Source organism: Eucalyptus grandis, chromosome 7 (assembly GCF_016545825.1).
Source record: "Eucalyptus grandis isolate ANBG69807.140 chromosome 7, ASM1654582v1, whole genome shotgun sequence".
In the NCBI taxonomy this organism is placed as follows: domain Eukaryota; kingdom Viridiplantae; phylum Streptophyta; class Magnoliopsida; order Myrtales; family Myrtaceae; genus Eucalyptus; species Eucalyptus grandis.
Window position 1 is genome coordinate 45,855,993 of NC_052618.1, and position 16,682 is coordinate 45,872,674.

The 16,682-nt window shown below is 38.2% G+C and overlaps 1 protein-coding gene across 3 annotated transcripts; it reads right to left on the reverse strand.

Annotated features, from left to right (window-relative positions):
* Nucleotides 1–536: 536 nt before the first annotated feature.
* On the reverse strand, nt 537–16,679 carry LOC104455653. Of its 3 annotated transcripts, XM_039316958.1 has the most exons (26): nt 16,275–16,679; nt 15,560–15,672; nt 15,306–15,432; nt 14,046–14,144; nt 13,895–13,963; nt 13,671–13,805; nt 13,537–13,605; nt 12,520–12,575; nt 12,281–12,440; nt 11,559–11,723; nt 10,877–10,961; nt 10,545–10,775; nt 10,333–10,427; nt 10,145–10,187; nt 8,864–9,021; nt 8,016–8,126; nt 6,984–7,052; nt 6,739–6,882; nt 6,501–6,575; nt 6,240–6,416; nt 6,063–6,148; nt 3,816–3,870; nt 2,354–2,479; nt 2,149–2,262; nt 1,198–1,314; nt 537–927 (listed from the first exon to the last, which is right to left on the reverse strand). In XM_039316958.1, the coding sequence occupies exons 1-26, from the start codon at nt 16,395–16,397 to the stop codon at nt 862–864; spliced, it is 2,868 nt and encodes a 955-aa protein (XP_039172892.1). In that variant the 5' UTR covers nt 16,398–16,679; the 3' UTR covers nt 537–861. The 3 variants fall into 3 exon arrangements, with proteins under 3 accessions (XP_039172892.1, XP_039172894.1, XP_039172893.1); XM_039316960.1 differs by lacking the exon at nt 16,275–16,679 and having other exon boundaries at nt 15,306–15,424; XM_039316959.1 differs by lacking the exon at nt 16,275–16,679 and having other exon boundaries at nt 15,306–15,427.
* Between the last annotated feature and the right edge of the window lie 3 nt (nt 16,680–16,682).

The following is a 16,682-nucleotide window of genomic DNA, read 5'->3' on the forward strand; positions in this document are numbered from 1 at the left end:
TTTTTTAATCAGCGCCCCCTTTTGGGTATGCAGGTACTATTAGTCCTCTCACTACCAACCAGCAGACATCATCTGGCTGGGTCTTGCCGGTATCAACAACGAGAAAAAAAAACAACCAAATGGAAACAGCAACTAACCATGGCTTGATTCTTTTCTTCTTTTTTTTTTGGCCGGTCGCCGGCCTCGGCCATGGCCGGCGACTCTCGGCCTCGCCAGATCTAAGCGAGGCTGCCGACCCCCGTCGGCCGATCGCCGGCCTCGACATGGCCGACGACTAGCCAAAAAAAGAAAAAAAAAAAAAGGGAAAATAAAAAAAAATATTAAAAATTAAAAAATTAAAAGAAACAAAAAAAAAAATTTACTAACCGTGTTTCTATTCATTTTTTATTCCCGAACAAGTTTACTAAACGCGTCTTTATGGTAAAAATTGTTTTTTTGAACAAAAATAGTTGGAACAATTTTTGAACAAAAACGTTACCAAATGCGCCCATAGTAATTTATTGGTAATGACCCAGCAATAAAGGCAGGAGGAAAAATAGGAGGAAGAGATTCCGCTTCTATCTGCAGTATAATTTCAATCGATCCATGGGATCGTAGGGAGCCAAGAATATTTATTAACATGTGTTCATGTTCTGAATATCCTAACAGAAGAAAAAGAATTAAGCAAATCCTGCACCGCATTTACAACCTCCAGAGTTTGTTTCCTCTTCTAATTCCGGGTTAATTTAATGATCTTCAGCAAAATCCTTGCTGATGGACATTCGAGATAAGCGGGCCTTTGAGAAAGTTGAATCAGCCCTTGTGATGTGCAATTACTATCAAAGAAAAATAGGCTTATGTACATGCGAGGAGTATGAAAAGTTACAGGCGCTTTCTTCGATAAAGCGAGTAACCAATGACGGTGGACATCAGAAAAGTCCACAATACCTGAAAATATCAGACACATTAGAGGAGTATAAATTAGGGCAACAAACAATACTACAGTTTGCTATGCCTATAAGCAGTCGAGCAAGAACTAAGCACTGCTCAATTTGCCTTACGTATAGATCTCTGGATTCTAAAGTAGATGTAAACTACTTACCCACGGAGTGAAAAAGCATATGTCACAGGTTCACAACCGCCCCCCAAAAATACACTTCACATAATCCCTCCACGAAAGAAACGAGTGAACATCTAAATAGAGATATCGATAATTACCGTATTAATCGCATGCCATCTCTCCAGCCTTTTAATCCTGGATTGCATGTCTTCGATCACACCTTCTATTGGAACCACTTCTCTACTTGGTGAGGATTCTGAAGCTGAACAGCTTCCCTACATGATGAAATAAAATATGCAGAATAGAAGTTTAGAATTTTATTATCCGTTGGTGCGGATACATAACATATACCAATGCCCATAATAAGGGAAGGCAAGCTAATCAAATTAGTACAGACCCAGCCATGACATTCTCTACAAAGACAAATTTCACACTGAGCATTCGACGACAACCTAAGCTACATGGCTCAATTGGGTCAGCTTCAATATCTGTCATAGGAAATGCTACATTTTCATGAGGCTGCCACAAAATAAATGGGTTCATTCAGTTCAAATGCTACCCTCAAATAGATTATAGTAGAGAAAAAATCCATCATGTGGGATCTAAGTCGAGGATAAACTGTCTAGGACAGGTAAATGTTGCCATAGGTTATTTCACACTATTGCAGTCAACTAGCCAACATCAGTGCCGTAAAAGTATTGCACTTGAAAACCAAGGCAAAATCCAAGTTCCATTTCAGGCGAACATATAGATTAAAATTCATTCTTTTTGGTTAAAATATGATGACATAGCAATTCAACAAACTCTTTCGGTAAAAAGATGACATGTTATCCACCCCATAGAGAACAATTTTTTTGGTAAGTTGGTAAGAGTTTTAGGCCTCACTTGATAAAGGAAAGGTATATTTCCAAAGAACCAGAAGTACAGCCTTTATTCTATAAAGGAGAGATTAAGAGATCTAGAATAGTCCTTTACCAAAAAAAAAAAAGAGATCAAGAATAGTAGAAAATTGACTTAGCAAGGCATTCATACCACAAGAAACTCTTTTTGCCTAAATAAACTAGTCAGTGCAAAGTTTCAGCAAATTGAAGTAGGCAGGAGGTAAGCACCTGAGATTGTATAAGCTCCACAAGCTCCTGCAATCTCGCAGACTGTCGAGCATGAATCCCGTTGGAACTTCTTTCTATTGCTGGCAATCTTTCCATAATTATTTGAAGATAGCTCTAATAAAAAGAAAAATTTTAGGTAACATAAAGCATGCCAAGACATCAAAGCTTAAAATGACTAAATAACTTCATGTAAGAAGGGAAGGACCTTAGTTGTATAGGAACCATCCAACTTTAGAGCTGAACCAGCAGATGTTACAGCCTCCTTATTGACCCCTTTGATTTGCAAATAAGGACTAGGAATATCTTGCAGATGGTCAACTTCAACAAGAATCTGACAGATGCATCTACATACAGTCAAGGTTTTGAAAAGCAAATGTGCCCCATGCTCTGCTACATACTAAGTACAAGAAACTAGACTTGTAAATTTCAACAACTTACAGAAAAAAGAAACTACGTGTGCAATAAAGATCAGAATCGAAGGGAGTCAATCATCACTCACCGCATGTATACATTACAGAAAATATGGAGGATATGCAGACAAGATCTCATGCTAATAACTCATCATGTCAAGTACCAGCAAGATACACCAGATAAAGAGGTCGGCTCGACTCATCAGGAAATAATGAGCTTTAGGCAGAATATATGGATAAATAAGTAGAAATATCAGATGATCAGCCATATGCACAAAACTGATAGAGAAGGATGCTAGCAATGTGGACAGAACGTTTAAAATACCGAGTTATAGGAAGTGATCTATTAAGGGGGATGCAATGCAATGGCAACTGCCCATGTCATCACACGGCAGTAAGTGTGAAATCAGTTGCCTTGTCCAAAAGAAGCACTGTAATGCCACCGAGGAGCATAGGAATTTAGAGCTCTCTTTTTACTGAAATACTTAGGATCCTAAAAATTCCAAAAGGAACTGTAGCATACTGGTACTCAATGTAATATCCTGTTGCTTCTGGAGTAATGACACTATAAACACTTTGATTCTAATTCACTGATTGGGTTTCTTGAGAGAGAATGCATCACAAACATTACTTGTAAATTGAACATCGCCCAGAATGTAATCTGTGAATGAGGCCTCCCTGAGTGTAATTTTGGAATAGAAATTGGTACCCAAGTCCATCAAAATTCCGGGCAGAGCTTGCTCATCAAGAATGAAATCCTATGGTAGACTTTGAAGGTGATAATATTGAAACCTACACAAACTATACAAACACTCCTTTCACCACGGTCAAGTTTACTTCTAAAGGCCTCCCCACAAGTACTTGAATATTGCTAATATTGTGCCCCCCCAAAAAAAAAGGTCTGCAACTGTTGTCAATAATGAAAACATTTTTCATTGGCTAATTATTTCAAGCCATACAAGCAATCATTTTTGAAAAAAAAGTTCTGCAAATTATTCATTTTCTGTGAAACAAATGGAGATAGTTCACAAAATTAACTGCATAGAATTTTACATACAGAGAAAACAGGACTAAATAAGCAACCTCCAAAAGTGAGCAAAATGGAAGGACCTCAGTCACACATAGATAAAATGCCCACTTAGTGAACATAGCAAAATGTGCACACATAAAAGATGCAACAAGTTTTGCCTACTAAAAAGCCATCAACTATTGTACCCAAGAAGGAAAATAAAATAAAAGGTTGTCAGCTATTATAACCTTCCCATCTTGATATATGAAGGCCGCAGCTTCGATGTATGCCTCAGCTTGATACCTGGAGAAGACAAGGAAGAAAGAGAAAAGGTGTTATTAACAGATTGCCAAACCAAAGCCACCAGCTATGAGTGGACCGAACCCAAAGCACAGGCAAGCAGGAATGCATCTGTAACATTTGTGCATGTATGTAGAGCTCTTCAAAGTAGCAGATAATGGTAAAAAAGAAAAGTTAAATAAGGAATGCACACACGTGGGACAAGTAAACGAAAGAATAGTGGTTTAGTAATTCCAAAAAGTTTTGCCACAACTGCGGCTCCAATTTGTGAGGTTATAGGAGGGCAATCAAATGGGATCAGTCTTCTTCTATCTCTCCAGTGAGACTTTTTCCTCACTCTCACCACAGCCTCAATACCCAAAGATAATAAACAAGGACACAAACAAAAGTTGTTTCCACATAAAGAAGAGGAGAAGGAGAAAAGGGAAAGGCACCACTTAAATTGCTGTGAGAGAAAGATCACAACATCTCTCTTTGTCCAAACACTTTGATGTAAAATTCTTGACACAAGTAGTAAGCAGCACAAGAACTATTTTCTCTTGGAACTATGGAAGTTGAGTCTAAATTATTTAGAAAACTGTATCAAGCTACTAGAAGTCTTTTTGTCAGGAAAGAGAACAGCTTTCTCCCCTGATCAAAGATCACTAAACGGGCTTATGTATGCCCTCGGGCCAGTTATGTTCCATCAAGTCGCAGCTTGGCTGGAAGATGCAGGTATCTTCATTTCATCTTTCCATTCCTTGCAGAAGACATGAGCTGTGACACCTATGAATAACTCTGAAATTCTTAGGTTGGAGGGTCCGATGCAAGGTTTAAACTGCCTAAGACAACCATCTACGCAGGTAATCTAAGATCGGGAGAAGTTTTCCCGACACTGCCCTTTAACTATTGGTGATTATAATTCTGTCAAAGCACCAAAAGTCTTATTAGCTAAGGTAATACTAAAGCTTAGAGCTTGTTCATTTCCATTTCAGCATAGGCAAAAACGACCTTTTTCCTTTCCAGCAAAATTTTAAAAAATCCAAATTTCATAAAGTAATGAAAAACTATATGCAGATGTATGTGTCAACATTTTTATCTTTATGAAAGTTTTAGCTGTTTGGGTTTAAAGGTCAAATGAGTGCACAGTAAGCTATAAGGTGTAGGGAGACTAGGCCTTAATATACCCTTGTAGACATGCCCTTAAGCTATAAGGCCTAGGGCAAATACATATAAGGCCTTAACAAACCCTGTAGACAAGTTATATAGGTCATTAAACATGCCTTTTCAGGTGCAAATCGGGAAGTGGAATGATGAAAGCGGTAAGACATACAAGAACCACAAGCAAAATAAAATATTTAATATTTTGTTAGGATATTAAACTCAAAAGCTTAAACTATCAGGTTGAAGGAGATAACATGTACATAAGGCCAAGACAAGACTCAAAGACAAATGATGTGACACACTTAACAAACATCTCTAAAATCACCATTGTTTTCTTTCCTCAAAGCTCTTCCTCTTTTAGGCATTCCAAACCATTCCACCCCAACGATAGACAAAACGACAGTTCTTCCTCAAGAATCCGACATCAATATCAGGATACTTCTGTAGACTAGGTTTCTTTAGCATGAGAATATACAGCTGACACCACCCCATTCAGCATTTGGCATATTCTTGCACAAAAAAAAAAAAGAACCATACAGCGGTTCAATTCTACCGTCACTCTCACATTTAAGAAAATGCTCCTGAGCAGACAGTTACAGAAATTCAAGAAAATCCACGATGGTAAAAAATAAGCATGGCTTCTACACACTTAGCTAAGGTCAGTATATGGCATCAAAACTTTGAAAGGATCATTCTTTTGTTCAATTATCACTCTAAAGGCATCAATATCCAGTAGAAATTCTAAAAAAGGAAAACCTTCCTATGTACCCAGAAGGCCAGAACTATTGATACCAAAAGATCCTAAAGTTATTATATAAGAAAACTTTTAGGTAAGCATTACTCTTCGACCCAAAAAAAAAGTACGCATTACTCAGACAGAGTCCCTGCTATCTACTTTGGAAGAACACAACCATGTGAAGCTCACTAGCATTAGATCACAAGAAAAAGGATACATTACAAGATCTCACAAAACTTAAAGTTCAATTGAAATAAAATCCTACAGGAAATAAAAGAAATGGTAAATTAGACCAGCTATTCATATAATAACTCACCCAAGGTTCAAGAGACCAGCAACTGTACTGACGCTGATGTCAAAATCTACTTTGGGTTGAATAATGAAATTGCCTTCCCTTATAGGCTGACATATATTGTTTAGAAGAGAATGAGAAGCTAGTATTTTTGTTAGCTATAAGAAGTAGAAAGATGGTAATTGCAACTTCATCACAAACCTCCCGTATCAACACAGCAAATCTGCCCTCACATATCCTGACTCTTATGCAGTCACTCTCTTGCAAATGTCCATTAGCAGGAATTCCAGGAAGCCGCAAGTACATATCAATGAAATTTTGAGCAGAACTGCAGATCTTTGCGCGGTCCAGAATTTTTAGAATATCTTGATAAGCCACCTAGTATAGAAGGGTATTGCATTTCATTAAACCACCAAATAAATATTCAAGATAGGAGCAACAGAGCCATTGTAGTGCTATTACTTGTTTGTTGCTCTTCAAAACAAACAATGAACTCTCAGGAGAAAGTACTGGATCAAAGTCATTCCGAATTTTGAGCTGCAATGCACAACCAAAGTTAACCCTCAAAGAAGACAATTAGAACAAAGTAGCATCTAAAAGTTCATTTTTCTCCAAGGTAAATTATCTAAGTGATAGAGCAAATTATGAAAAATTCACTTAAAATTAAACATTCCGGCCTTGTAATCCCAGATTCACTTACATGTGCGTGAACAAGATGCGGTTCAATATGCTGTTGGAACATGGGGAAGACAGTCATCATGATCTCATTCTGAGACATGAAACAGCCCACTCTGCTTTTGTCCCTTTGGACTCGAGATATCAAATGTGAATGAACGCCTCCAACCTGTTTGAAAAGTGTTGAGAGGCATTTAGCTATTAATGTTCAAAGTTCAGAAAATTATGAAGATTGAAAGGTTTACATAAAAAGTATAAACCAGTACATACAACAGCAATCCACAGATCCAGTGCTTTTCGGATATCAGGATGCAGAGCATATATGCCTTCAAAAATTATCTGCTCCAGTGGAAGGAGGAAAAAATAAATTGCCATCAATATACATCATGCCATAAATATAGACAAGAATTCAAACTTAAAGATAATAATTGTCCCCCAGTCACATAGATCTCGGAGGAAGTACTTTGTTCAGGATCTATAGATCAAGGCTGCTTAAAATTTGAAAACCTACTTCAATCCCATTCCTTTCTTTCTCTTCTTGTTTACCATGTTATTGCCGGATTATAAGCCAAATCCATCGCATTGTTTTAATATTGCAAACGAATACATGGCATCATCACAACCCATAGTAAAAGCAGCATGGTTAACAAACCAAATAACCCACACCACAATGATTACAAAGAAAAGATGTTTCTCATTTACATCGATAATGATCGTGCATAATAATCAAGTAATACGACAGTCTTTGAGTTGATTTTTAGATTGAAATAGCTTCAATTGACACTATATGAGTGATGGCAAGTTTTTGTCCTGTCCACACTGAAAGACACTCTTAAACCAAGTTATTGCCTTTAGGTTAGCAGCAAAAGCTATTGGATGAAAAATACCTCCAAGTCATGCATTTGTCAGTTGAGAAGAATTCATGATTACACTGATATCCAGATCCAGAATCTTAATCCATAAGTTGGTTTCTACCAAGTTGAGTCCACACTCAATCTTAAAAGGGGTGTGCAGACTCCAAACGTGGTCCCAACTTCCCCATTAACCACCTTTTGCATCCTCCCCTCCACTGAACACTAGCTTTACATCTTTTCCCCTTTGCAAGTTAAGAAGCTTTGATAATCAAATGATCAGTTCAACTCCCTTTTAGCCTATTTCTTTAGATTACCAAATTTTATGACTTCTTCCATGAGGAATCTATTCTTAAGAGAGAGCAATTTAATCATAGAGAACTAAGACTTCTTAGGGAGACTAAATTAAGAAAAGACAAGGGAGCAATCTATAAGGATCATCAAGACAGACCACACCGCAATCTTCAGAAACTATGAGCTCCTTCAATCCACTTCGAGCACCAGTCTCCAAGTCAAATATTGGTGTTTTTGTTTTCCGACCCTCCTTAATGTCATTGATATTCTGCAAATGGTCATAAAGTCAGATATTAGCTCAAAGATAACTTCCATAGAAATGCTTGACAACTATTTGAAGCTGTCAACAAGAGGACAACCGCATCTTCATTATTCAAGTCAGGAAACCTGAGTGAACAAGATGTATAGGACCCAACACAGAAGGGAATTTGCCTAGCACATACTCTATAAAATTTCAAGTAATTGAAGATGGACAATCAAGTAAGAGAGAAATGGCCAAAAAAACAAAAAAAAAAGTATACATAGGAACACAACATCCTTTCACATTACACATTAAATAAAGTTACAGTCAAGAGATGGTCACTGGGGATGAAGACAGCACAAGATAACAAACGGTATAGTGCCCACCTTCAGTGTTGAACCAAAAGAAGCCACAAAAACATTAGGCCTAACTAATCCATTGCTCTCAAACTAATGAGAGAAGCCACGAAATATATATCAAGTTCAAAATGCCTTGCAAATATAGTGTCTTTGGAAAAAGAAAGTTGATTGCCTAAATGTTATTTTTACCCCATAAAGCATAAGCCAGCTAATTGACACTTGAAAATTTAGTGATGACAATTCTTCTGTCATAGAACATAAAACGTGTATATAGCCCAAATAGAAGTCACCCTATTCCTTTCTTTACCATTCAACAAAAGACCATTAAACTGTTTTTAGGCATTTAAAGCCAAGGAGAAGGATCCTACAAACAGCAACTTAAGCCATCATTCTTTTCTTGCTCACCTTTAAAAGCAAAGATAGGTCAATAGACCCAAAGTCATCATACTTAAAATCCCTCATGTGCTCGGTTTTGTAATAGCTTTCAAGAGAAACCACTTCACAGCCAACTATATTTGCCATTTTGTGAGCCAAACTAGTTTTTCCAGAGCCACTTGGACCTCCTGCAACAACAATAAAAGCATACAAGTCTTTGACATACTGAAATACACAAGTTCCAAGAATATGTCAGTTGAGTGGCTACATTAAATCATTTTATGCAACAGTTTTGAACTTTCGTCTAACAAGCATGCAAAACAAATGACACAAAAAGTAACAACTTTTTTCTGCAACAACTATTTTCTTGGTCTCTTTCACATCAGATGTCTAGATGAACAGCAAGAACCTCCAGAAAGTTGAATTGATATAAGTCATTCATATCTATTATATGAACTTGTTGGGAAAACTTAAGCGGTTAGGGATTGTGCAATGCTTTAAATCTAGTAATTTTTCTAACACTCCTCCTCACATGTAAGATGGAGACTAGAAAAGGAAAACAGAATGACTGTAAATGGGATCATCAGTCCTGGAGTCATGATGAGCTATAATCTGATACACATGTTGAAATGTGCAACTGTTTGCTCAAAACCCTAAGCTATTAGAGAAAGGAGAAAAATGTATTCTGTACCTTAGCAATGGTAATCTTATATCAGTATTTGAATGCCTGATTTGTACTTAAAGAATATCTTGACGAGAAAATTCAAATTTTCTAAGCAGAGAAGTTCTTATGACACGTCATTCTCAATTTAGTTGTCTTCTACTCCCGATAAGTTTAGACCCAATATAGTTTCCCTCCTATTGCAAACTATAATCTTCCTAGATATCACCAAGTAAAAAGGCTTAATATATCATATGAAATTATGAATGCACGCTCATCACCGAGCAAACTCATTTAGTTACTTTTTGGGTTTTGACATGTAAAATGTACTTATAATAAGAATAAAGATGGCAGCACTAGAGGACTTGTTCTGTCTCATGCGAGTTGCCTCAAGCACTCCAGTCCTGAGAAATCATCCAAACTAGAAGAGGTTACCAACGGGATGTTAATTCACAATAGTGAAAGTGGCCTCCAGAGAACACTGTGTATGTACAAGTTTCTACTATTACCAGTTTTCATGATATGGTTCTGAATGCTTGAAATTCTTTGAAGGAAAAATATGCATGCAGAAACAACATGAGTAATTGCCAACAGAACCAGGACGCAATATAGAGGGTGGGTGTTCACGAATGATCAAAGTCCCATATTACCAATTCCAACAATAACAGGGACACCCTTGTTCTCCAACAAAGCCTGCATCAGGAAATAGAGAACATAAGGTTGAATATTGTTTGAAAAAAGGAAACTTGCCAAAAAAGAGAAAAATGCAGAAAACTCAGGTACCCAAATGTCTAGCTACGTAAGCCTGTGAGCCTCTGGCTTAATTTGCAGTGCTTACCTGAATTGCCTGAACAGCTAGAAGCAAGCCTCTATCAAGATCATATGAATCGGGCATTGGAGCAAGCTTCATAGTATCCCTGAAGGAAGAGGAAACTGCAGTTGCTTCATGAGAGAAGCCTTAAATATATCTAGAAAAGATCTGTATATTATAATCAACTTAACTACTTATTTAGATGCAAGAACAGCAGCACAGCAGTACTATAAACATACCTAAGACCGGATCATCAACATCGGAAGGATCTGACGAAATGAACTGCCATGTTGCAACGAGGGGTTCCATTTTGGATTTTGTAGGGGATCGAGTCCATGGTTGCGGCAGATCCTCAAGCCGTGTCACAGGATTTGGAGTAACACGAATCGGCTTTGGGGCGACAACAGTTCTCTCTTGATTTCCAATCAGTACACTTGATGACGGTGGTGGTGTATTAAGGCGCGGGACACCTGTAATCAGATTAACAAAAGTTAGTGAAAAGCATTAGCTGCAATTGTCACCACTAGAAAGTAAATAGATGAACAATTGAAACCCAGGGATATACTCCAACCTTTCCTCTCAAGAATCATTTCCAAATATGACTTGGTGATCCATGGTCTTGTTATACCCAATCGCAATGCTTCTGCACCTACAGCCTAAAGCACAACAAACTGACGAAAATAAACTCCAATACCGCGTACAGATTCCTCAACTGAATGGGAAATTCACCAACAATTAAGCATACATAGTTCAAACTAGCAAACTAGAGGCACAGATACTCAAACAGCATATATTTACAGAGACAAGACAAAAGAAGCTGCATCTTGAACACAGGATCAGAGCTAAAGAAGCTCCACACAGAGAGAATATAGAACCCAATGGCAGCAGGAACTTCAAGCAGGTTGACAAAGGACTGCATGGAAAAGGACTTATTGACTTATTCGATTAACAACAATATAGGTACCTTCTTATTTCTTTATTCTTGCAAGTCAAAAACAATCTGATTGTATTTAGGCAGTAATTAATGTCATGGGATCCAAAATGGGGATTATTAGGGTACTAACATAAGCAAACTTCTTCAAATAGGTCGCATATGAGATTACTACTTGACTTTAAAAATAGACACGTCCCAAAGAGGAAGCACTCCAAAGCCTCATGGAAATGCTAATTGAAACTCCAAGCGAAAATGTAAACATCTGCCATTTAAAAAAAAAAACAAAACATATAGCTAAACTAATGAGAGAAATTCATACTTTCCTATTTGTACCCCTCAGCACCATAAATGTCTCGCCAAGAGTATCAATGGTTTCAAGAGACATCGAGAGATTGCCCATACTAACAAAAGTAGATGCCCTTTTGTAACTGACCACAACTGTGTAACCCAGAGCCAGCAATCCACCTAGTGTCATCCGTCCAACCTGTTTCAATATAAGATCAATGAGAGACAGACCTGAATAGCCACCCAATTCATCAGGATTTTAGTAGGAACACAACTTGAGTATAAAAAATCAACCAAAGTCAGTAATTGTATTGAATTGCCAAATTGCAAAAGGCAAGGCTTCTCAGACAAAAGCCATGAAATGAGACTATCAGTTGAGATCAGATAATTATACATGCAACATTGAGTAAACATAATTATTCGTGGCCATACAAATTGATGATTACAAAAAATCTACTAGTCAGAGTACGACCAAAATTTTCCATCTTCATAATTCCTTGATACAGTTATTTGGAAGTATTCTATGGACACGTTACTCTCATGGCTACTACCGAATATATGTGTGTAAGTTGATTCTTACACATGCTAATTCTAAATTTGAAGACAAATGCTACATCTAGTTGCATGTCAAGGTTCTTATGAGTGAAATAGAAACCTTATAAAACTGATAAATAGGGGCAGACACCACTAGAGTAAATCATCAAGTCAACTTAGAGGACAATTATTTAGTGTAATGAGATATCAGATGTTTCTTACCTCAAATTCTGCTTTGGGTCGGATGATGAAATGCTTGTCGACAATCCTCTGGTCACCCAGGGCAAGATAGTACCTTATACCAGATTGACGCACCTTAATCCAATCATTTATTCGTGCTTCTTCACTAGCTGATGGAGGCCTCAGGTACATCTCAATAAAGCTAAAAGCAAAAGAGGATGTCATCCCCCACAATTAAGTTCACTCATTACAAAAGAGTAACAGCTCGCAGATATACTTACTTATCTGTTTGAGCTTCATTTCCTTGGAGAACCTGAGCAGGAAAGGCTTGTGGAGACTGTAATATTATGTTGATTATCAATTCGAAGTTCCAACCACCAAACACAAAAATAAAAATGAATTTAAACAGGAGATGGTGTTCATAATAGTATGTTTTGTTTATAACTTCTTGAAAAACTGCCACAGAGCATGAATTTCAGTATGGCATACTCTTAACGCAGCATTTTAAGTTATCATGACGTAAAGAGAGTACATATAACAAGTAATGCTGATTGCTTGTGAAGAAGGCACTATTGACAAAAAAGGATGTTGATTATCCACCATGAAACAAGTCTGATAAAAAAATCCTGAGAACAATTTAAGTATCGAACAACACAATATGTCAAGAATGACTGGATGTAGATTACTGCCTCTTTTTCTTAGTTAAATATAAAAAATTACTCACGAGTGCCAATGAGGTTGACATATAAGTATTGGATCATAAGTCTGCATCAGTCCCACTAAACTCAAGAAGTCTTTTCAGAGTATAGATATAATATTGCTATTCCCAACTTCCAAAAAATTGCTGTCCCACCTAACAGTAATAGGTCCCTTCATATGGTCAGGCATAGAAAGGTTCACCAAAAACAGCGACCATCTCAGAACTTTTGCACCCTGAGATGACTAACATAGGACAGGTTCCATCGTGATTTAAACTATCCTCACTCTTTTTATGCCTGCATATCATGGTTTGCATAGGATAAATTTTTGCTATATGAATTTTACTGTTGTGGTGGGGAGGGGAAGGAGGGACAAAGATAGTGGGGGTACAAAAATTAAAAAATGTACAGGGAGAAGAACGAAGAGAAGAAGTAGCTCTCAATAGAGATCCACTGTAGCAAATGGCACGAGATATATGACCAAAATGCACAAACAAACAAGACAATGTAAGCACATAAACATGAACGAGGTCAAAGTCTTATGCTAGTGCAGGAAATGATTTCTCCCAGATTTAAATTTGAAAATTGGACAATACATACCTCACTTCTGCATTTTAACTTGTAGATTGCTTCCCTGAATGATGAAACAAAGCTATTGTTGATTCTAATCTGCAGAGAAATCCAAAAAATAAGCAAGGACAGCAAGCTTAGAAATGACAACATGAAAGACCAACCTGTGCATGGTGTAAATCTGGCTCAATGTGTTTCCTAAACAAAGGAAATATGCTGTCAATGAGAGAATCTAGTGAACGACAGTCTCCAATATCATATTGGACCTTTGAAAGGAGGCTAAAATGGACGCCACCAACCTGATCCAGAGAAGAGACAAATCTGATTATATGATCATCATATTAAGAACAAATCGAATGAGTCGTGCAGTTTTTGAACAAGAAATTACCACAGCAACCCGAATATCTAGCAAAGACCGCAACCTTGCATGTAGAGCATAAGTACCATCGACAATTACCTAAAACAATTAATTGAAGATTAAATGACCCCACTGCAACAGTGCCAAGCAACACATCAACCCCTGAGTTATAGAAGCATACCACACCAGAAGAAGCACTCTTAATTGTCTCTGAATCGGTATGCCTTTTGTGCTGAAAATCAAACACAGGTACCACAGTATCTTTCCCATTTGTCAGATCCTATTAATAAAGTCTAAATCGTTAGACATAATGAGCAGAAATGGTAAATTAATGCATAAGACTTTCACACAACTCAGTCAACAACCCATATCCATAGGGAGAATAGAACTATACCGCCACTAGAAGAATCAAGGAGATTACAAGAACAGCTCACAATCAAAACCTTGAGCACACCAACACCCATTTCACATTATGAATTTAACTCTTCACACTAAAGTCAAAACAACATAAAATGAGAACAAGGGGGAAGCACCTTAAGATTGGCAACCTGGAATTAGAGTCCACATGCCACGGGTTTCACTAAGCTCTAGAGGTAGCATGCGAGTATATGAGGGATCAACCATCTCAAAAAATGCATGCAATCAACAAGTTTAGGATAATGACACTTGAATATTGGGAGAAAGATGAGGTAGTATATGAGTTCGCAAAGAAATGGATTCCAGGTGTAAAACAGCTTTCAACATGTGCTTCTAAGATTGGTAATTTACAGGAATCGAAACAAGAGCGGCTTGATTGCTTAATCACATGGAAAGCTAGAAAAGCATATTTACATGCATAGCCTGGGCAATTTCATGTAAGGAATATAATATATGCTCGCAGTAAAAACTTGCTAGATGGGATGAAACATCTCTTGCACAATGGTACACACGCTTTAATGTTCAAAAAGGGTCTAGGCTACTCTAGGAGAGAGAATGTGATAGTTTCGTGTACTTTAGCTAATGGTCCAAAGATCTCTATTCATTTGATGCTCTACATTGGCACCCATTTAAATCTACAAAAGGATTCTTCTTCTACACTTATCAACTCTATATATATACATGTCTTCTACCTCCACTTCAAAAGCCCTTATCCATGCACGTCATTGGCAACAATGCCATGCTCATGACACAACATTCGGTCTCATTGATACTCGGTTTAATATACCATCAGAATATCAAAGAATCACTAAGAAATTAGCTAATGCAAATCGAGAAGAAAACTTGCGAAACTATCAATTTCAAGGATTTGGTTGTCAGAATACATATTATGAGTATCCCAGAACAATCATTAACTAAAAATAAGTCACCATAGATCCACTAAATCGTGAGCATCTTATGGCTAAAACAGCTGTAGAATGTATCGACATATGCAACCATTGTAAAGATAAAGAAGGGTACAGACCTCAAGGTTTTGAACCAATGCATCAAAATCTATAGAGTCCAAATCATTCCCCTCATCAAATCCAATTCGATAGTTCTCCATTGATATAACAGTACAGCCAATTACAGATGCCACCTTCTCTGCTAAGCTTCATAAACAATTAAACAACTAAGTAATGAGTGTAATTCGGACAAAGAAACTACCTAAAAAGTTTTAGTTTTTGCTAAATTTGCTGAAACTGTAATAATAAGAGCAAAGTTCAATAGCACGAGTACCTCGATTTACCCGAACCACTTGGTCCTCCAATGCCCACGGTAACAAGACCTTCCTTCTTCTCCCGAAGCTCTTGAATGGATTTTACCAACAAATAATACCCGTGATCGAAAGACTGCAATAAACGTCGTGTGATAAGCAAGACACACGAAAGCTTCTGAAGGACATTGCTAGGAATATCGATAAGGAGAATCAAGAGCACAGTAAGAATTAGTGCCAAAAGAAATTGCTTCTCCTTAGCCCATTGACGATCAATGTCGACTCAGGCAATGGATCAAAGATCACGGGAGAATAATTGAAAGCGCAAAACTCCTCCTCCTCGCTCCAAGCATAGAATACTTTGATAAAAAAATCAAAAAGAAAAACTCCCAGGCACCAACCAAAAATCTCCTCACGGAACACAACACGAAAACCCATCATCTCCAAGCTCGCTGATTTTCCTCCGAATCCCGATGCCCGAATCATTTCGCACAAATTCCCACCAATCCAGCGACACGAACGCCAGCTCCACGGAACAAACTAAAAAAACGCCGGCCTCAATGCGCTAATCCGTAGACTAATTCCCTCTCCGTCCATTTCTCTCTCACCCCCCCCCAAAAAAAAAAAAAGAAAAGCCGGCGAGCTCCGAGCTCGCGACGATCGCAGGCGCGCGCGTCGATTCAAGAAACGAAGCGAAGGAGAGAACGCGCGAGAAAGAAGAGACGATCGAGGCAATACCACGTGGAGAGGGAGGGACTGGAGGATCGAAGAGGAGGAGGAGGAGGAGGAGGTGGACGGCTGCTGCTGGAAGTAGTCCCTCCCTCCTTCTTGGAACACCCGCTGCACCACCTCGTCGTCCATCTCCCGATTCGGAACAACAACCGCCACCAACCTCCGTCTGCAACTTCCCCCTCTCTCTCTCTCTCTCTAACCTTCCTTCTCTCTCTCTCTCTCTCTCTTCTGCTCCCGATTGCTCGTAGCGGGAGAAACCTGCCGATGGGGTCAATTAAAGCTGCAGAGGGAATCTCTCTCTCTCTCTCTCTCTCTCTCTCTAACCTTCCTTCCCCCCTCTCTCACTCCCCTTCTGCTCCCGATTGCTTGTAGCGGGAGAAACGTGCCCCTGGGGTCAATTAAAGATGCAGAGGG